Genomic DNA, 22466 nt, shown 5'->3' on the forward strand with positions numbered 1-22466 from the left:
CCTAGCTGAGGAGTGTACCTTAAGACCTTAAGTAATTTATACAGTGTTATTTCTGCAGTCAGAAGTTGTAGAACACATACTTTCTCCTATTTTATTTTCCTTGAGGGGCTGTTGCGCAGGGCGAGAAATGATTCAATTCCTTAGCTTAGGGTGTAGACGGCAGGTTTAGGTTGGTTTAAGGTTGTTGGTCAACAAACAGGGCAATTCCTCAGCTTTAGTACCATACAAGCAGGTAGGGCAGTTTTTTCTATTTAATTTCCTTGAGGGGCTGTTGCTCAGGGCGAGAAATGATTCCATTCCTTAGCTTAGGGTGTAGACGGCAGGTTTAAGGTTGTTGGTCAACAAACAGGGCAATTCCTCAGCTTTAGTACCGTACAAGCAGGTAGGGCAGATAAAGCGTGGACACCGGAGCTAGGGACGCACAGCATCCAAGAGCTAGACCGAGGTGTAAAATGCTCTTCCCTATGAAAGATTTGGCATCAGAAGAGGAGAACCTAGAGAATTTCTGAAACTGTTAACAGCAATATGTCAATTTCATTTTTAATTTGATGTAACTCAAGGAAATTTCTTACCGTAGGACTTCCTTGTGGCAGATATACAGGATAGTCACGTGATGTACAAGGTATTAATGATGCAACTAGCCATGCCAACATCATAACATCCTGCGGTGCGAGCCTCCACCACTTCTCAGTTGCTACAACAACTTTCCCCGACATCATAATGCAGCCAAAATTAGACTGAGCAGCTTGTGTAAAAGTGTCCAGGCAATCCTGAAAACATTTACAAGTCATAATGTTGTAAAAAGGAATGGACTTCATTCAAGTAACAATTAGAATGATCAAGCACAGCATTAGTGTCACTTATAGCTGAACATAAAAAGAATGAATGGAAGAAATAAACAGATCACATTCTTTTTTTTCCCAAGTTTTTGTATTATAATATACAATGCTGCCTACTAACAACCATTCGTTTCTAAACAACATCATATAAATATGCAGGAAAATACAAGGAAAGATACAGTAAGCAATAATGACAGATCCTTATGAAATAAACTCAATAAGAAAGAATAAAATCAAAACAAACAAAGAGAAAGTCATCTGATGTCATCTTCAGCCACCTCCACTGTTTTTTGATCACTGGATGGCCAGTTACCACCTGATATGTCCAGTGTGCCTCTTCCTACTACTATTCCACTAACCTGGATAAACGATTGCTAGTGTATTGTGTCTCCCCTCTTTATGCCTGTGAAAAACTGTACCTCCACAGAATATGGGTAGGTAAAGTGCAGAGGAGCAGCACTGAAGCATTGCAGTACAGAATCAAGGTGGCCAATATGGATGTTTCATGATGCCACATCTGATGCCTTGAATAGACACATGCAATGGCATTGGCAAAACTCTTGTGCATGCAGAGCAGGATGTTTACTTGTGCCTCAAATTATACTGCAGCTTTGCTGGTCATCTCCCTGGCCTCCATCAAGAAGGGGGAGGAATTCATCAGTGGACAATCAAAGTGGCCCTGAATACAGAAGAGAGCCCCTCCAACCATTCAGCATTATCCCTCCAACTGAAGTCCAGGATGTTAGTTACCACAGCAAACTGAACCAAACTTATTTAACACTGAACTGGCTACAAAAATCCATCCTGTTTCCACACTGCAGTGCTGTGTTACTGGTGCTACCAAAAATGCCTATATCTAACTTGTTGGAAGCATAAAAGATACTAATACAATGTGGTGGCTGTGATGCACTGACTGCAACCCAAAAGACAGCAGAATGACAAGCAACATAGAGGAAGGAGGGAGGAGTGAGTGGCAGAAGCTGCCTCACACATCCTAGAGGAAGGGATGCAGACTTACTCCATTGCAATACTCACACACACCGTATGATGGATGCATAGCATTGGTCTCAAAAATCACTGGCCTACACATTCTTAAAGTGGCCCATGAAGATATGTGCATTTAGTTATCTGATTACATTTGTTATAAAACAGCTTCCCACCAAGAACGCATTGAAAAATGTTAGTCACTGCCACTTGAAGGACTGCCTACACTTTTCCTGAGAGTCAGAAAGTCCTAACATCGCAGTAAGCCTAATTCAGAGACTGCACTCCTGCTGCTCCCCCCCACCCCCCCCCCAACATTGGCAATACCATTGACAGCAGCCTCACTGGTAAAACCATATGCAAATGCTGCAGTCTGGGACAGTGGCTAATGCAAATTAGCTATGTGGTCCAACTCAGAAAGAGTGCCAGGAGAGAATCAACAAGGTACAGTGATTCACAGAATTGTGCTACTGAGTTAATTTCTTCTCAACAAGGACAATGTGAACTCCATGAAAAAGTTTATTTATTTGTTACAGAATAATAAATACAGTATCACTTTTCCTCTTACAATTACCATAATTTTCATGGACTGCCTTTTGTAAAAACTAAACTTCTCGCTGCACACTAAATTTGGGAAAAAAAAGAGAGTTACTTTAGCTAGAATGGTAAAAAATTGGACTACTTGCAGCAGGTAAATAAAAAGTTAGTTTTATAGCTTTTCGGAGTACAAATTTGGTTTACAGTATAAAAGTAAATTAATTGTAGTCAAATATTATTGACAAAGAGTGTGCATTATTTTTCCACTGTCCAGTCTTTATCCAAAACACTTAAAAAACCAAAAAGTTTTAAGCTACACTGATTGCAAGTAAATTAACATCCAACTTAAAATAAGGTCATAATGCTTTTACCTACCACCAGTGAATTTAGAGACGATTTTAAGGAGGATCATTAAAATAGCAAAATGAGAAAAAAAATGTAGTGAGATACACTGGTACAGTGAACGTTTCAAATTCTAGGAATTGCAACCGCAGGTTTCAGAACAGCGAGTCCATATGTATAAAAGAAGACTTCATATACCCCAAGTCTGAAATCAATGTACCTCAAAGTATCCTCTAAATATGAGGCACAGTGAACTCAGTGTTAGCACATTACACACACACACACACACACACACACACACACACACACACACACACACACACACACACACACACAATCACAGTGTACTTCAAATAATCAGACACAAAAAGCTCAAATGACAAAAAATCATGTTACAATAATAAAAAAAATCAAAATATATTAAAAAACAAAAAAAAAATTGTTTATTTTTTGTTGCAGGAGGACTCCCCTATACCTCCTACTACCTATATATACCAACTCAAAATAGCTCAATGATGGGACAAGAGTAAATTCCCAATCCTCACTGTACTACGACTGCCCACAAAGTGATGCAGGCAATCTGCGATCATATGAATAGTTGCTTGCTTCTGCCAGCATTACTGATGTCATGTTCAACCATATAAAGCATTCCCGTAAATCTCTCTCTCATATACATGTGTGTATATATGTGTGTATATATGTGTGAACGTGTGTGTGTGTGTGTGTATATATATAAATAAATATATATATATATATATATATATATATATATATATATATATATATATTCACACAAACATATGCTGTAGTTGGAGGTGTGGGGGGATGGATGCTCACAAGTTTTTGACATTTACTACTTTTCTTCAGGTTCGCTCTTTTTTTTCATAAATTTGGAACGTACAAGCTATGGTTCTCAAAACTGCAATGGGAAGCCATATTCTGCAGGTTGTCTCGAGGGCTTGTACTTATTAAAATTGTTGCACCTTAGAAGTGTGTGTGTGTGTGTGTGTGTGTTTATAGATGTGGATACAGATATATAGATACACATATGTCAAAATACTTTAGTTGATAGCATCCTTAAAAATGATTTTGCTATCCTATATTCATGCTATCCTACATTCATTCTGGATCACCTAGTATGGTCTTAGAATTAATTATGCCCTGGGTCCAGTTTTACTGGAGAACATGAAGCTTTGTTATGTGTGCTACATTCACTATGCAGCTGAAAGACTCCTCTAATGATACAAAATACATTCCCTTTAAGTTTTCAGTATCAGATGCAACTGATCCCTTCATGGTGATGTTTTGCTGCTACATGAGCAGTTATTTAGCTTTTATGCCTCACCTGTTGGAGTGATAGTTCAGATACATAAAAGCTATGTTATGTCTTTTACTGGTTTCTGAGAAGGGAGAACTACCTTTGGTAATGTTTACCACTGGTGAATGTATTTTATTTCCTATAGGTATTCAGTGCAATTTGTCCAGTAGGTTATAGTTTGAGACTTCTAATGCATTGCATGCAGTGTATAGGGATATGCAATTGGTTTGCCAGGCTGGATTAACACAGTAGGCCTCACCAATCACATGGAAGCATGCGCATACACTAGAAGGCATAACAGGTGTTTACTTTGATAGACATATATGCTAGACTGCACTGATGGTGTTAGGTACATAAAGAAATAATCAAAAATACAAACTTGCAGCAGATGAGAACCCCCTCAGGGACAAACTCCAATGTTCACTCCAACCACCACCTAAGTAAAAGTGTGGAGTACTACTTTATGCGGAAAGCACAATTTCCTTTATAATCAAATGCACATTATACTTTACCAAAATAAAAAAAAAGTATTTAAGGACAAGGAGTGGTTAATGAAAAAAAAAAAAAATTGTATATAATGCAAAACTGCGTTAGGTTGCAAGTGCGCATATATGTTCACTACATCTCAACCCCCCCCACACACACACACACACACACACACAGACAGTGGATTATCTAGTACATTTCTATTAAACAGCAGGTACCAGTTATATGCCCACCAAAGGTCACCCCGGGGACTACCTTCCGTCTGTAACTACATACAGTAGCACACATCTTATTCGATACCATCATTATTCATCTGCCAATGTCTACTGTTTGAAGTCGCGTATAACCAACAATGAATCATTACACCTGTTCTTGAAACAGCAAACACTACACCCCTGAATCTTTTCATACTGCATTTATTCAGGGTCAAATGAAGAATCAGACACCATATTAGCCACCAGCAGGGTCATGGCAGCAGGTGCCTAAAGAAGATTCGGACATGCTATGGATTTCCTGCTGCATCTCAATGGGAGCATCCAAAACAAACTGGGCAGTTGAAAGTTCAGGCCTAGATTTTCTGAATAACTTCTTAGGTTTGAGCAAGACATCCAAGGCCAAAGGTTCATTCATCTTGGATTTTGTGAGGCACTTAAGTTACTGGGTCTCTGAAGAAGTATTCAAAGAAGAAAGCCTAACATGGTGGGCTTTACGGACAGATGAATGGCAGAGAGAGCAACATGTGTAATCTTGATCAGCCTCTAAACAGAATAAACACTAAGAGTGGAGGCCTTTATAAGGGATCTAGCTACCAGAGTCACACTTCCCTTTCTTATCTGACATCATCAATTTTTTTTTTTGAAAAATCACAAATAATAAACAAGGTTCCCCAAAATGGTACTAAGCTACGTAAGTCTGGGTAACTGGTCACAGCCAATGTTAACAAGAACAGCAAACCGAAAGGAGTTCGGACTGTCAGCAAGACAGTCTGATGATCTTATGTTCCCATGTCTAATTACATATCCCTATGCTTGTGGACTATTGTAATTTATTGGGTGTACAAGTGCACAGAAGGTTATCTGCTTTGGTAAGCCTGATGGGAGTCAGGTTACCTCGGCGACATAACCCATCAGTATTAAAATACTGCAACAGTGACCTAAGGAATGACAATTGTACTTCCATACCTTGACATCGAATGACCTTTATGGAATGTGTCATCAAGAAAGGGTTAGCATGAAGATACTTCAATATACTTTAATTCCTGCATACATGTGTGAGGTATGTCTATTACAGACTAATGACAATTCCTGAAAAGCCCACTCTGAGGTTACTGGGAATTTAGTACATTTCTTTGAGTCATCGCTCAATAAAAAAAATGTAAAAAGCTTTTTATGAAACAATGACTCAGATATATTAGGAGTATCAAAGGGGAAAATGTCCACTACAGTACTTGGACCACCCAATCTTTACCAAACCACTTTAAAAAGCTCTCTTTTGTTTGCTTTGGGCATTTTGGTGGAGCCCTCATGTGTGCAGTTTCCCTTGTAAAGTACATTTGTGTAAAATCTTACCATAACGGTATATGTCCTTCTCTTCACTGTTGCAGTATTCATTACAATAGGGATCCCCTGCCAAGGGCAACTTGACATCCAGCTAGTATACTAAAGGCTTTAGGTTATTTAAGGTACACCGCACATCACACATATGCTCCTCACATACCATAGGGCAAAAAGGTGAAGTCCGGACATACCATCCTCAGAACTGAGAGCCCCAGTAGGGACGGCAGTCCAAGGAATAGAGAGGTAATCAGTCCATCCATAAGAGAAATGGACCGGGGGGGGGGAGTGAATGAATACTGCAATAGTGAAGAGAAGGACATCTGCCTTATGGTAAGATTTTACATTCTGCCTTTATGGTAAGATTTTACATAACTATAGTATGCCCCTCCATTTCACTGCTGCAGTATTTATTACAACAGTGGGAGTGCCAAAGCTCAGGAAGAAAAAAGGGGAATGAAGGACCAGAAGAGCTCTCTAGGAAGCTATGATAGCAAAACCAGCTCTAGATCTGGAAATTCCATCCAACTTGTACTGGCTGGTAAAAGTAAGCACAGAAGTCCAGGTAGCTGCCTCAAGAATGGAGTTAGTATCCACACCCTTGAAAAAAAGCACCAGAAGAAGCCACAGCTCTTCTAGTATGAGCTTTAACAGAAGAAGCAAGGTTCTTACCATGAAAGGATTAACAAAAGAGAAATGGCAATAGAAATCCAAGAAGAAATAGTTTGCTTGGACACAGCTAATACTAAGGACCTAGGATGAAATGAAACTAAAAGCTGATCAGATATCCTAACAGTCTTAATCTTATCCAAATAAAATCTGCGTTATCTATGCACATCCAACATGTGCAGCACTTTCTCAAAGGCAGATTGCAGAGAAGGGAAAAACCTGGGCAAACAGACTGATTCAAGAACAACTCATTCACTACCTTGGGCATAAAAGAAGGATTAGTACGCAAGGATACCCTGCCCTTATGAAACACCAAAAAAGGAGAACAAGCCATAAGTTTTTGAAGCTTAAACACCTGTCTGACAGAAGTATGGGCTAACAAAATTACAGTCTTCCATGAGCAATGTTGCAAGGAAGGTGAAGCTGTAGGCTCAAAAGGAGCCAGAATCAATTTTTCCAAAAAAATAAGATCTCAGGGAGGAGGAACAGGCTTCCTGGCAGGCCCAATATGAAGGATGGCTTAAAGGAATTGTTTAGCCTGAAATCTAGAAGCTAAAGGAGGAGATAAAGGCAGACAAACAGAGATATCTGATTAAGTGGGCATTAAAAGGGGAATAAGTCAACCCAGCATTGAGTAATTCACACATATAAGAGAGAATGAAAGGAACATCCACAGAAAGTAGATCAAAGTTATGAGAAAGACACCAAACAGAAAACCTTGTCCATTTGTACAAGTAGGATTTCCTACTACTGGGTTTCCTGGCCCCCTGCAGGACCCTAAGCATGTCCTCAGAAAAAGTGATCCATGTGGAATCAAAATTCTATCACCCACAGTGTCAGCTGAAGAGCGGACAGGTGGGGTTGGATAACAGATCCCTTGTCGTGTGTGAGCAGGTCCACCCTGTGAGGTAACTTGTGATGACTGCACTTGGCTATATGCAGAAGAAGAGGGAACCAGTGCTGTCTCGGCCAAAAGGGAGTCACAAGATTTTGGGAGCATCCTGTTGAATTTTCTAAAGGACTTTTAGAATGAGGGGATGGGGAGGGAAAAGCTTAAAGCAACACACCCTTCTACGAAAAATAGAGTGGACCACCTTTCAAACCAGGGGACCTGGGACTCTGGCACAAAAAAAAAAAAAAAAGAGTGGTCTGGTCAGAGGGAGGCAAAAACATCTATTTGAGAAGTACTCCAATGGTGGGCAATGACCAGAAACACATCCCTGTGAAGCATCCATTCATGGGATTGAATTAAGGACCTGCTCAGAGTGTCTGCCACAATATTTTGACCTGAGGGAATGTAAACAGCCTGAAGGGTTACTTGATACTGAATAGCAAGTTCCCACACCAGGAATGCCAAATGGTAAAGATAGGATCTTGTCCCCAACTGTTTGCTTACATACCACATCACTGTGGCATTGTCTGTAAACACCCGGAGAGGTCCAGGGAGAAGAGAGATTGAGAAGCCTGAAAAAACAGCAAAAGAGCTCTTACCTCTTTGCCATTGATGTGCTCTTTCTGTTGATGAGGTGACTGCATCTCCTGCACCTTAAGGGAGCCAAAAGCTGCTCCCCATCCCACTTTTGGAGCATCTGTGAACAGCTCATGAGAGAGACGAGGGGGGGGGGTGAAAAGGGAGCCCTGGATTTAGAAACAACTGCTGAATCCACCACTGAAGTTCCTTCTTGAGACAAGGTAGCAGAGGAACTACAAACTCTAAGGGATGCAAATGTTAAAGCCAATCTGACTTCAGAAACCACTGAAACTTTCCCATGTGGAGTTTGGCCAGAGGGAGCATAGGAATGGTGGGCGCCATGAATCCCAGAGTTCTCAAAAACTCCCTGGCTGTTAGAGGCCACAGGAAGAAGAGTTTTGTTAGAAAAATATGTATTAATGTGTGTATGCTTAATGCCAAATTAATAATCAAGTGTTTTTAATATGCTTTTCATTCTATTTTTCATGCACTGTGTTATATACAAATTGAGTTTCATATAAGACTGAAAAAGATGCTTTTTGAAAACTGCAGCATGCTTACTGAAACTTGCAAGTTGCCCTCTGACCTAGTAACTGCTAGCACAGCAACATTCTTGTTTATGCCTTGTGGAAATGTACTTGAGAAGCAGATGTTTATCTGCTAGGTCAGAAGCATATGAATGAACAATGCTATATATTATAAATGTAATGATTCTAGACAAACAGCCTTGTCCAGAGGATGGGAACCTCTGTAGCTGCAGTAATTTAGAGATAAGGTAGACAAAGGATTATTAGAGAAATGAACTGCTAGCATTGTGCTTGATTTAGCCGTAGTATCTTGAATGTAACATAACAAGTATCTAACTGAAAGTAACCAAGGCCATGTTGTTTTCCTCAGGAAGTTTCACACAAAAATTGTTTAAATCAGCAGAAATTCATGGGAAAGATGGTCAGCAGATGATGATGAAAAGGTGGTAATCTGTTACGTCAGCATGGTAGGACAGGATTAATTTGATAACCTATAAAAATGAATGCATTTCCTGTTTCTGGTTAGACAAACTCTGTATTGGCACATTTTTGTCTCCTTGCTGCAAGATTAAAGTGCCTTAACCTGAACCTACCGTGTTTTGATCATTTTTAAAGTATATTTTTCTTTTGACAGATTGGTCCTTCGGACCGGAACTGTATCTCTCGCTCTAGGCCTAGGTCAGAATTGGGCCCGGTGGCATGCATCCGTACGGAGAAGAGGCCAAATCGGCTCTTCTGTTTTGAAAGACCTCCGACTGAATTGTCGTTCGAAAGAGGCCAGCCACTGTTTCTGATCTGGGATTGGAGGACGAGTCAACGATCCGGTGGATCAACTCACGGAGGGTCAGGTAAGGAGGAATTACCTTATTTCTGTTTTGAGATCAGGGACTAAGTTCAGAACTGTTTTTTTGTCAGGTAAATTTGCGTATGCAGATTAGGGACAGAAAAAGGGGTTACTGTTTTTTGTCATAGATCAGGGAAACAGAATAGGTAGACAGTTATTCTAGATAAACTGTGAAAAGGTACAGAACTGTGGCGCCACATGATAGAAAGGGTTACGTAACAATTTACAGCTTAGCCAAGACACCAATGGGAAATCAGTGCACAAAAAGTTCTCGGGACACGCCCCTAACTGAAGACGCGAAGTATATGCAATTACAGCTTGCCGATAATGTTAAATATTACACCAAATGGGTCGATAAGTATAAATTTGAGGGTAATTTAGATAAACTTGCACTTATGAAACTTGTAAAACAGTTAAAAATAGATGCGAAAGGTCAATTAAAAAAACAGAGACAATTAGGAGTCCCTCAGGTGCATAGGTGGCTTGAGGAAGCAAACCGTAGGGAACAGAGAATTAAAAACTCAAAGACGATGTTCTTAGACAAAGAAGACAATAACTTAGTAATAGCAACGGCCCCTCCTTCGCCCCCTCCACTTCCGTTACCAGAATATGAAGCGAGTGGACAAGCTGATCCACCTCCGCTATACCCAGCTGTCCCTGCAAAAGCAGAGCCGTTTGTCAGGGATCCTATTGAGACTAGGTCTCGAACACGCGACTTGAGGAGGGAGATTGAATTAAATGAATTAAATAAAGCATCACAGGCTATGAGTGAAGAAGAGATGTGTCCGCTCATAGAAGTATCAAATCCTCAGGCAGGACAAGATCCGACTCTTTTGGTTTATAGACCGTGGACACCGGAAGATATCCGGAAAGCCACGGAAGGTATTCCCCACCCAAAAGTGAATTTTAGAAAATTTTTAAAAGACTTACAGGGTATGAGATTAAGTTACCATTTAAATGGAGAGGAAGTAGAAAAAGTAGTTAGACAAATTGTGGGTCCAGATTGGCACATGATCAGTGACGACTGGAATCCACGTGACGCACAACTTAGACCACTCCCACATACTAATGCAGAACTGGATGGCAGAGTGAAAGGTCCGACAGACCGAATCTCTGAAAAGTGGAAGCCTAGGGCTGATTGGACTTGCATTAATCAATGCATTCAACAGGAAGGTGAAACAGTTGATAGATATTATGCTAGACTGTTAGAGTGTTTTAATAATCACTGCGGAATGCAGATACCAGAAAACCAGACACATGATTCCTCATATGAACAACAGTTAAAGAACGCATTCTTGAAGGGTAGTATAACTCCCATTAGTAGCTTTATTACGAAGCATATGGTAGATCATCGAACAAGTAGATTACAGCCATTACTTGAATATGCTAGACATGCAGAAAGACATTTTAATAGTAAAAAGAAAAAGAAAACTCAAGTATTTTCGGCAGAAGATGGGTCAGAAGTATTTGTAGTACAAACTGGGAAAAAGGGTAAGAAAAATACCCAGGGAAATAAACAATCTGACAAACGATCAGAAGATTTTGAGGAAAGAAAGAAAAAGGGTGAGTGTTTTAACTGCGGGAAAAAAGGACATTTAGCGAGGGATTGCAGGCTAAACAAGAAGGCGACTACAGAAAATAAGGAGGATGAGGAATGACTATATGTTAGTCAGGAATCATTGGGAGAGAGTGAGCAGGGAAAGGTAAGTGAAAATGTGATAGCAGGAGTAGAGGATGTGACACAAGGGGTAGAGGATCTATATGAATACACAGACATAGAAGAAAATGCAATTTTAGACCTAGCTCTTTTGAGCTTAGAGCTTTACTTAGCAGACACAAAACCGGAAGTGACACTTCTGGTAGAGGGGAGGGAAGTTAAATTTTTGTGTGACTCAGGGGCTTCACAGACCCTGATACACCCTTCCAAACTACTGGAAGATACAGAATCACCAGATTATATACTAGTGAAAGCAGCTAATGGACAGCTGTATCAGGAGCCACTCTCCCGTGACATAACAATAATAGACCCCGTTTCAGGGATGACTCAGGAAAGTAAAATTGTAGTTTCTGCAAAATGCCCAGTAAATCTTTAGGGTAGAGATTTGATGCAGATATTTGGCATAGCTGTAGTTCCAACCATGCAGGGTATGGAAGCACAGCGACAAATGGACACTTATGTAGTGCGACCGGAGGGTGAAATGTATTATTGGTATAGCCAGGACTTGGTTATGACTGGTCCAGGGGCAGTAACCAAAGAACTGATGAACGTAGCCATCAGCAAGTTCCCCTCCCTCGACATTGACAAACAGCATTTGTTGCATTGTACTCTATATTACTGTAATAGACCAGGACCTGATAAAGATTATGAACAAGAATTGTTTCAGAACCATGCAAACAGGCTAGTATTGCGAAACTTGTACTGGGATGCAGAAGGGAACAGTGTAGCAAGCTGTTCATTGCCCCAGGAATTTTTAGCACTTTACAAATCTAATCGACTGCCACATGTTAGTTTAACTAAGAACAAAACTTTAAAATGGGCAGACTTAGGTGAAAAAGTCACGAGGTGGGAGAAGCAGACAGAATTAGAGCTCCCTGAACAAGGAGTACAGAAAGAAATATTGAATTGGATTACACAGACACACCCAGCTGTACACTCACAGGCTAGTGAGAATAGCGGAGTATTACTCTTATTGGAAGAAGAGGAAATAGCCTTGCGAGACATACCAGATATTCTCTGGTCAGCAGGGAAATCAGATGTAGGACTAATACGAACAGCAGGACCAGTTACCATAACGCCAAAGTCAGCATTTAGACCCCAGAAAAGACAGCATCCCTTGAGAAAGGATGCAGAGGTAGGAATCAAGCCTATCATAGCAGCCTTACTTAAGGAAGGAGTCTTAATAGAATCTCCTGATTCACCATGCAATACACCTTTATTTCCTGTCAAGAAAGCAAATGGGGAATGGCGTATGGTCCAAGACTTACAAGCAGTGAACAATGCAGTTATACCCAGAGCACCAATGGTGCCAGATCCACACACCTTACTGAATGATTTAAAGCCAGAACAGAAATATCTTTCAGTGGTAGACATAAGTAATGCATTTTTCTCAATACCGATACACCCTGACAGCCAATATTGGTTTGCATTTACATTTCAGGGAAAGCGGTACACATATACTAGATTACCACAGGGATATTGTGAAAGTCCAACAATATTTGCACAGGAAATGGCAAGCAACCTGGCGGGATTTATCCCACCGAAAGGAAGTCAGATTCTACTTTATGTAGATGACATTCTGCTGGCAGCCCCCACCCAGCACAAATGCAAGGAAGACACGATAGCTTTATTACAATTTTTAGCTACTCAAGGTCACCAAGTAAACAAAGACAAGTTACAGCTTTGGAGAAAACAAGTTAAGTACTTGGGATATGTAATATCCAAAGAAGGTAGAATATTAGATGAAGACAAAAAAACAGCGATTTTACAAGCACCTAGACCAACTACCAAGAAGGAAATGATGTCCTTCCTGGGAACTACTAATTTTTGTCGGAGTTGGATACCAAACTATGCTTTGGAATCTGCTCCACTAGCCGATTTAATATTTAAGAAGCCGATGGCAGCACAAGATTTATTACAATGGACACCTGAAGCAGAAGCAGCTTTCTGTAAGCTGAAACAATTGATAGCATCATCCTTAGTTCTACGATTACCAAACTATAACAAGCAGTTTATCCAAACTGTAGATTGTAAGCAAGGTTATATGACATCAGTATTGACACAGCAACATGGGGACAAACAACACCCCATAGCTTATTATTCATCACAGTTAGATCCAGTGGCGCGATCCTTGCCCCACTGTGTACAAGCAGTAGTTGCAGCTGCAATGGCAGTGCAGGCTTCAGCCTCAGTAGTGTTATTCCACCCTCTCACATTGAGAGTGCCTCATGCAGTTGCAATTATTTTACTGCAAGAAAAAGTAGCATATCTTTCTCCAGCTAGGCATCTTTCCTGTATGACTATACTGTTGAGCCAACCTCATATGACAATTGAACGATGCACAACTTTGAATCCGTCTACTTTGCTCCCAACCCCTGCAGATGGCAAACCACACTGTTGCCTGCAGGAGATTGAACAAAAGACATTACCTAGGCAAGACCTTACGGATGTTCCCTTGGATGATGCCGAGGTGACATGCTATGTGGACGGCTCGTGCAAGAGGGGTCCTACAGGACAGAACCTAGTGGGGTATGCAGTCGTTTCTGATACTGAAACTTTAGAAGCAAAATCTTTACCACACAACTTATCTGCACAAGCAGCAGAATTGATTGCCTTAACAAGGGCATGTACCTTAGCAGAAGGTAAGAAAGTGAACATTTATACTGACAGTCAGTATATGCTTTTTCTACTGTACATGTTTTTGCGCAACAGTGGAAAAATAGAGGAATGATAACATCTACTGGTAAACTGATCAATCATGCGCAACTTATTTTAGACTTGTTAGATTCAATTCAGTTACCTAAAAAAGTAGCTATTTGCAAATGCGTAGCTCATACGAAACAGGACAGAATTTCAAAAGGTAATGCACGGGCTGATACAGCTGCAAAGCAGGCAGCCTCAGCCACAGAAACTTTTCTTTTGAGTGAGGAATTACAAACCCTCAGAGACTTTAGATTTAGAAATGTTGAAAACAATGCAGACACTTACTACAAATATTGAGAAACAAAAGTGGATAAAACGAGGAGCAATCCTCGAAAAGGGACTGTACATCTCCAAGGAAAAGAAGCCAATTTTGCCATCTAATTTGTTTAGATATGCAGCGTTGTTTACCCATGGGCAGAGCCATGTCTCAACAGGGGGGATGGTACAGTTAGTGAATCGAGTGTTTACAACCTACGGGTTTACAAACTATACAAAAATTTTTTGTGCAGCATGCCATGTTTGTAACAAGCATCACGCACAAGGGGCGCTGAAGCCTAAGCAAGGGAATTTTCCTACACCACCATATCCGTTCCATACTATTTGTATGGATTTTATAGAATTGAATAAATGTGAAAATAAGAAGTATTGCCTTGTTATTATAGACATGTTTTCCAAATGGGTAGAAGCGTTTCCAACTAAAAATCCAGATGCAGCTACTGTTGCAAAGGTCCTCGTTAAAGAAATTATACCCAGATTTGGTATACCGGAAAAGATTTATAGTGATAACGGGACACATTTCGTGAACCAAACAATTCAACAACTCGGTCGTTATTTCGTGATATCGTTAAAGAACCACTGTGCGTATCACCCTCAATCTGCAGGGCTAGTAGAGAGGCACAATAGGGTATTGAAGAACAAGCTTAGGAAGTTGATAGAAGAGACACAGAAAAACTGGGTGCACGTTTTGCCTTTAGCACTGTTGAGTATGAGAACTGTTCCAAATGTGAAGGGATTAACTCCTTTTGAAACTTTGTTTGGGAGGGCATATTATACACCTCAGTGGAAACCTCTCATGTCTACAGAGCAGGAGGCTGACAGTTCACTTGCAGGATATATGAGGCGATTTTTGAATAACAAACTTTTGCAGTTAAATTCTGTTTCAGATAAAGAGCAATCGAAATCGGAAGCACCAGTAGCCCCAGGCACCTGGGTCTGGGTGAAGATTGTGAAGCGGAAGAATTGGAGTTCTCCGAAGTGGGAAGGTCCGTATCCGGTACTACTGTCGACACCCACTGCAGTCAAAATCGCAGAGCGAGCTTCCTGGATTCATTTGACGCACTGTAAACTGGTTAAAAACTTTGAACTGGACAAAAACTTTGTTACTGTTGCACAACAAGAACAAAATGGCCAGATACAGAGTGAGTAGAGACATTGAGCAACCTCAGAAAACTTGTATGATTGTTTTTATTGCAATATTGATCACACTGTTCTTTTTGTTGTGGCCGTTCCTTTTTCCTGCCACAAAGGTTGAACTGATTAGACGTAATGAACCAAACATAGACTGGCATCCAAACTTTAACACTTATCAGGCAATTACATGTGTGTACACAGAGACTTTTAATGTTTCGAACTGCTGGGTCTGTACGGCCATACCAACAGCATACGGGGGTTTATTAATGACTGCTATCCCCCTAGACTGCTATCCCCCTAGGGGGTCAATGAGACCTGGGAAAATCTGTTTTTTGACACAGTCGCTATTAAAGCACAAGATAAGGTAGCACTGTATTTGCCTGTGACACAAAAAGGAATTGTATGTTTCTATAAAAATGATACCATCCAAGTCGGATGGAGTAAATGTAATGTTACAGTACAGTATAAATGTTATAGAAAACCAAATGATTTGAGTGGATCTTGTAGTACAGATTATGACTCATTTTTGAAATCTATGCATAAAACTCTTGATCAGGTACAACACAATCCTGTACTTTTCAAACAGTTATCAGTAATAGATAGGAAAATGTTTCATGCAGGGCAGTCATTTCGTAACAAAGTAATAACTAAGGTAGAAGACTGTTATTTTGTATGTGGTAAAAAGGCATATAAATGGTTACCTGAGAATTGGTCTGGCAGTTGTTTTTTGGGGTACCTGGTTCCAGCCATCCGACACACTGCAGCTTTGCCTCAGGGGAGTATTCGAAATACTCGAGACGTAACCAAAAAGACTGTTAAGAAACCTGAGAATCCAGTGGGACGAATTGAAGCAGGGTGGAAAGACCATCGTAATGTGGGAACCAAACTGGTGCACATGGACTTGAGTGATGCTGTTATATCCTGGGCAGGTATATCACCCATGTATGGCGGAGTTAAATCAATATGGGAGGTGTGAAAACTGTCCAAACTTCTCGAAATAACGAGTAATGCGACTTTTTCTGCCCTTGAACTGATAACTGATGAACTGAATGCCATGAGAACTGTAGTGCTCCAAAACCGAATGGCTCTTGACTTCACCCTAGCGGCGAGAGGTGGAACTTGTGCTTTAATCAAAGAAGAGTGCTGTGCGTTCATTCCTGACCATCAGCATGAGATTAACGACTATCTCAAGGTGATTCAGCAAGTGTCGGCCATGACCAAACCAGGCCAAAACCCTCTGACAGAGTTTTACCAGAATGCCTTCGGGGGGTGGGGCTCCATTTTTATGAACATATTGATTGCTATTGGGGTAGGATTACTCCTAATAGGAGTTTGTATTTGTTGCGGAATCCCCTGCATGAAGAAATTAAAGAATTCATAGATATATCCGTATCTGAGACTATGTATCAAAGTACTGAATTTGAAGAGCTGCTAGAATGCGAGACACTTTCATAAAAGTTTAAACTGAATGACTTTCTTAACTGCAAATCCTGAATGGAAGATGTTAGGAAAAGAAGCAAGCTGTTTATTCTTTTTTGAAAATAGAATAAAAAGCATTAACAGGAGGGAAATGTTAGAAAAATATGTATTAATGTGTGTATGCTTAATGCCAAATTAATAATCAAGTGTTTTTAATATGCTTTTCATTCTATTTTTCATGCACTGTGTTATATACAAATTGAGTTTCATATGAGACTGAAAAAGATGCTTTTTGAAAACTGCAGCATGCTTACTGAAACTTGCAAGTTGCCCTCTGACCTAGTAACTGCTAGCACAGCAATATTCTTGTTTATGCCTTGTGGAAATGTACTTGAGAAGCAGGTGTTTATCTGTTAGGTCAGAAGCATATGAATGAACAATGCTATATTATAAATGTAATGATTCTAGACAAACAGCCTTGTCCAGAGGATGGGAACCTCTGCACCTGCAGTAATTTAGAGATAAGGTAGACAAAGAATTATTAGAGAAATGAACTGCTAGCATTGTGCTTGATTTAGCCGTAGTATCTTGAATGTAACATAACAAGTATCTAACTGAAAGTAACCAAGGCCATGTTGTTTTCCTCAGGAAGTTTCACACAAAAATTGTTTAAATCAGCAGAAATTCATGGGAAAGATGGTCAGCAGATGATGATGAAAAGGTGGTAATCTGTTACGTCAGCATGGTAGGACAGGATTAATTTGATAACCTATAAAAATGAATGCATTTCCTGTTTCTGGTTAGACAAACTCTGTATTAGCACGTTTTTGTCTCCTTGCTGCAAGATTAAAGTGCCTTAACCTGAACCTACCGTGTTTTGATCATTTTTAAAGTATATTTTTCTTTTGACAAGTTTGAAAGAAGGAAATGAGCGTTAAGGCATTGGGAGGAGGCAGGAATGCCAGCATACGCACAGTTTGGATGCTGCACCCCAGAAAAACATGGTCTTGAGAACAAGTCAGAAAATACTTTTTCATGTTTATTGTGAACCCCAGGCTTTGCAGAAGGAAAATGGCAAATGAAGATTTGGAAACAGGATCTCTGGAGAGGATGCCTGAAACAGGAGGTCATCCAAGTAAGGAAATATCCCCTGATCAATATTTTTCTGCGTTGGCTGCTGTCGCCTGTAGTCTGACGTCAGGTCGTCAGTGCTATAAAGCAAGGCAGCCAATGCCATTACATCAGTTTTTCTTTCACTAACCTGTCAGAAGACCAAGGAAATATAGTAAACTGGTCCTGGTGGCTAAAAGCCTTCGTGGGAAGCTTATGTCCCCCTAAGGAAAGAGGATATAAGGGGGAAGGGGGGAGGGAAACCAGGACTGCAACAGAGAATACACTCGAACATCTACATTTATGGCAAGTGTACACAACTGTAATATGTTCTTTGTGTTTCACTGTTGCAGTCATCACCTATGGGAGGATTCCCAAAGCTGAGGAGAGAGGTGCAAGGATTAGAGACCTAGGCATGGGTCACAGCATGCCCTGCAGAACAGCAGAGGCAAACCCCGCCCTAGCCTTAGAGAAAAGGGGTAGGTGATAATGCTTTGTAAAGGTATGGACAGAGGTCCAGGTGGCAGCTTCCAAGATGTCCCTGGTGGGAACTCCTCTGATGAATGCTGTGGAAGTGGATGCTACCCTAGTGGAATGGGTACGAATAGACTTAAGGGGAGGTTTCCCCATGTAGTCTGTAGCAAAAATGGATACAGTGTGATATCCATTTGGAAATGATTTGCTCGGAAATGGGCCTCCCCTCTGCCCCTGGGGCAAAGCTGAGAAGAAGTTGGTCTGTTTTTATGAAGGGTTTAGTACGGTCCAGGTAGTATCTGAGGTGTCTGTGCACATCTAGTGAGTGCAGAATTCTTTCCCCCTTGTTTTGAGGATTAGGAAAGAAGGTGGGTAGATGTATGGCCTGGTTGAGGGTCACATCAGATACCACCTTAGGCATAAAGGAGGGGTTAGTCCTCAGGGAGATCCTATCTGCATGGAAAATGATGAAGGGCTCAATGGCCATGAGTGCCTGAAGTCCTGAAACCCTTCTGGCTGAGGTGATAGCTAGTAGGAAAGCAGTCTTCCAGGACAGGTACTTCAATTCTGCTGAAGCAGCAGGTTCGAATGGTGATAAGGTTAGTTTTTCTAAAACATAATTCAGGTCCCAGGCTGGTGTGGGTGGCCTTCTGGGAGGTCTGATATTAGAAGCTCCTCTGAGGAATTGTTTAATCAAAGGATGTGAGAAGAGGGGCAGGTCTGTATCAAAATGAGCTGAAATGGCTGAGGCATGGATTTTAATAGAAGAGAAGGAGAGGCCACTATTGAGTAACTTGGCTAGGTAGTCCAGGATAAGAGGGATGAAAGGTTGTGAGGTACTTCCCCCTCTGGACTGGGTCCAGAAGCAGAATCTTTTCCATTTCCTTGCGTAAGATTTTCTGGTGCTGGGCCTTCTGGCTTCTGTGAAAATGTCTAGGATCTGTTTGCTTAACAGGGGCCCCTTGTTTACTTTTAAAGTATTAGCCATGCTGACAGTTTGAGAGTCTGCAAGTCTGGGTGCAGCATTCCCCTCCCCCCACCGGGGTCAAGAGTTCTGAGATCGGGGACACTGCCTGGGAGGCTGTACTGCCTAGCTGTGCAGTAAGAGGTACCAGTGCTGTCTGGGCCAATCTGGAACAATGAGGGTGGCCTTTGGTCTCTCCTCCCTTATCTGGATCAGTACCTTGGGAATAAGAGGCAGAGGAGGGAATGCGTACACAAAGAGGGAGTTCCAGGGAAAGGTCAAGCCATCCACCTTCCACACTAGGTGGTGATACTCCCTGGTACAGAATTTTTTCAGCTGGTGGTTGAGGTGTGAAGCAAGGAGATCCTCCTCCGGAGTTCCCCACTCCTGAATGACTTGCAAAAAGATTTTTCTGTGGAGCTGCCATCTGTGGGGGTCCAGTAAGTTTCTGCTTAGGTGGTCTGCCAGGGTGTTGTTGATCCCTGGTAGGTACTGGGCAATTAGGTGTAATCCCATGGAGGAGGCCATCAGCCAGAGGTTCATGGCTAGCCTGCATAGAGGGTAAGATTGGGTCCCTCCCTGTTTGTTGATATACCACATCACTGTGGTATTGTCTGTTTTGATAAGGAGAACCCCTGGCCTGAGATGGGGTTAGAAGGATGTCAGAGCTTTTTGTACTGCCATCACTTCCTTCTGATTGCTGTGTAAGGGAAGGTGCTGGGCATCCCAAAGACCTTGGTTGCACCTGCCTGCTAGGTGAGCACTCCAAGCAATGTCTGACGCGTCAGTGGTGATGGTCTGCCCGGTAGGGCAGAGGATGAAGGGAAGACCCTTGTTCTTGGCACAGGCCCCTGCCCACCAGAGAAACCTGGCCCTTATACAGGGGATCAGAGGGAGAGAGGTCTCTAGAGGCTGAGAGTGCTGACACCAAAGGTTCTTTAGATACCACTGAAGTTTCCTCATGTGAAGCCTGGCCAGAGGAATTAGTAGGATGCAAGATGTCATGTACCCCAAGGTGTCCAGGAACTTTCTCGCAGTGAGGTGACTTCTGGAAGCCAGCTGGGTAAAGTAGACAGGCAGGAAGCTCTGCTTTTCTGGGGATAGGAAGGCCGTTTGGGATGCTGTGTCCAGCAGTGCTCCCAAGAAAATGATCTTCCTGGAGGGTGTTTGCTTTCATTTCTTCTCGTTGATGGTGAACTCTACAGAAGTTAGGAGGGTTTTGACAAAGAGAAGGTCCTGGAACAGCTTTTCTTTGCACTCTGGTTGAATGAGGCAGTCGTCCAGATAAGGGTAAATCTGTATATTTCTCTTGTCTGCAAACTGCTATGGTCGGGGCTAAGCATTTGGTGAATACTCTGGGTGCAGTAGATAATCCAAAGGATAGCGCAGAGAACTGAAAGTGTTGTGAGCCTGCTCTGAAGCACAGGAATTTCCTGCAGAATTCCCTTAAAGGGATGTGGAGGTAGGCATCTTTTAGGTCTAGGGTCACTAGCCAGGCATTTGTTTTGTCAGCATAGGCAGCAGCTACTGCAAAGTTAGAATTCTGAATTTGGGGACCAGCAGGGAGGTGTTCAGAATGGATAGATCCAGGATGGGGTGCCAAGTGCCCTCTTTTCTGGGAACAAGGAATAGTCTGGAATAAAAGCCTTTGCCTGTTTGCTCTGAGGGGACAGGTTCTACTGCCCCCTGGGATATGAGAGTTTGGACCGGTTTCAATAACTCTGCCCACTGATTTGGAGGCAAGTCTGGGTACGCTCTTGGAATTGGGAGTTCGTTGAAAGAGAATTTGTATCCCTGAAAAATGATCTTTAAGACCCATTGGTCTTTTGTTACAGAAAGACAATTTTCTTTGCAGAGGGAGAGGCTTCCTCCTAGCTTTAGGCGAGTGAAAGCAGGGGAGAGGGGAGTCCTTGAGAGTTTCTGCCATAGAAGGGTGTCTTAGAACTCCCTACCTTTGGGGCGGAAGTGGTCCACTGCTTGGTTCTCTGCTGCCCCTGGGATAGGGGCCTGAGTGCTCTGTCCCAGCAGGGCTTACCCTGGCCCTGTCTGCTAGGTTTAGGGAAGGACCAGTGCTTAGAGGGAAAGTTCCTGATGAACCTGGGAGGTTGAACCTAAAAGTCGTCTTTTACTGTTTGCATAGATTTTGCTTTGTCTTCCATCTTTTTAAGCACCTCTTCTGCTTTTACTCCAAAGAAGCGGTCCTTATCCAGGGGTGCATCAGTTAATTTAGACTTGACATGATCAGGGAGAGGTTGTTCATTCAACCATGCACATCTCCTAATGACAGATCCTGACACTGCTGCCCTGCTTGAGGCTTCTAGGGCGTCATATCCACAGTGTAATTAGTGTTTGGCCACTTGACAAGTAAAGTGCAGTAAATCTGCTAACTCTTTCGAATTGGCACAGTCAGGAAAGGTTGAAATCTTTTGTTTTAATAGTTCCAAAGTGTATTGTTGATATGTTAACATATGGAACTAATATGTATACTTTTTACCCCATCTGTCCAGAGCTATGGAATCCTTGTCAGAAGGAATAGGATTCTTCGTAGAACTAGTCTTAGCTCCTTCAGGTCCCTGTGTAATGACCTCTGGGTCTGCAGCAGGATTTCTGTACAGGTATTTGTGAGAATCTAGTACTCTGTAATACCCGTCAGGTTTACTGGGAGCAGGTGGGAGGGCATCAAGGACTAAGCTGGATTCATGGAAAAAAAGAAGTTATGTACTCACCATAACGTTCCATCTGAGTAGTTCGACTTCATTTGTCAGCAACCTGTGGGTTTCGGATCCGAGCTCCAAGCTCCTCCCTCTTAGCCATACTACACTGCCACCTCCTTCCAATCCTCAGATCGAGTTTGCCACCCACAACGTGACACACATAAACCCAAGAGACATAACCTGACCTGAATACATAAACTAGGCTCACCAGACCGAGGGCACTGAGCCCAAAAACAGACATAAACCACCAAGGTCAGGGGGAAGGAGGAAAGGAAGGTTGCTGACAAATGAAGTCTAACTACTCAAATGGAACGTTATGGTGAGTACATAACTTCTTTATCTGAAGTAGGTAACTTCATTTGATCATCAACCTGTGGGACAGAGT

General features: G+C 41.8%; 1 protein-coding gene across 2 annotated transcripts in view; it reads right to left on the bottom strand.

The window, feature by feature from the left end:
* FUZ (fuzzy planar cell polarity protein) overlaps positions 1-22466 on the bottom strand; it is an 876363-nt gene that overhangs the window by 655503 nt on the left and 198394 nt on the right. For both annotated transcript variants that reach the window (XM_044059630.1, XM_044059629.1), the window contains exon 6: positions 573-770. In XM_044059630.1, coding sequence (XP_043915565.1) covers positions 573-770 — 198 coding nt within the window. The remainder of the gene's footprint in view (positions 1-572; positions 771-22466) is intronic.

This window comes from Protopterus annectens, chromosome 17.part0, assembly GCF_019279795.1.
Source record: "Protopterus annectens isolate FY-2018-M chromosome 17.part0, PAN1.0, whole genome shotgun sequence".
Classification (NCBI taxonomy): Eukaryota; Metazoa; Chordata; order Ceratodontiformes; family Protopteridae; genus Protopterus; species Protopterus annectens.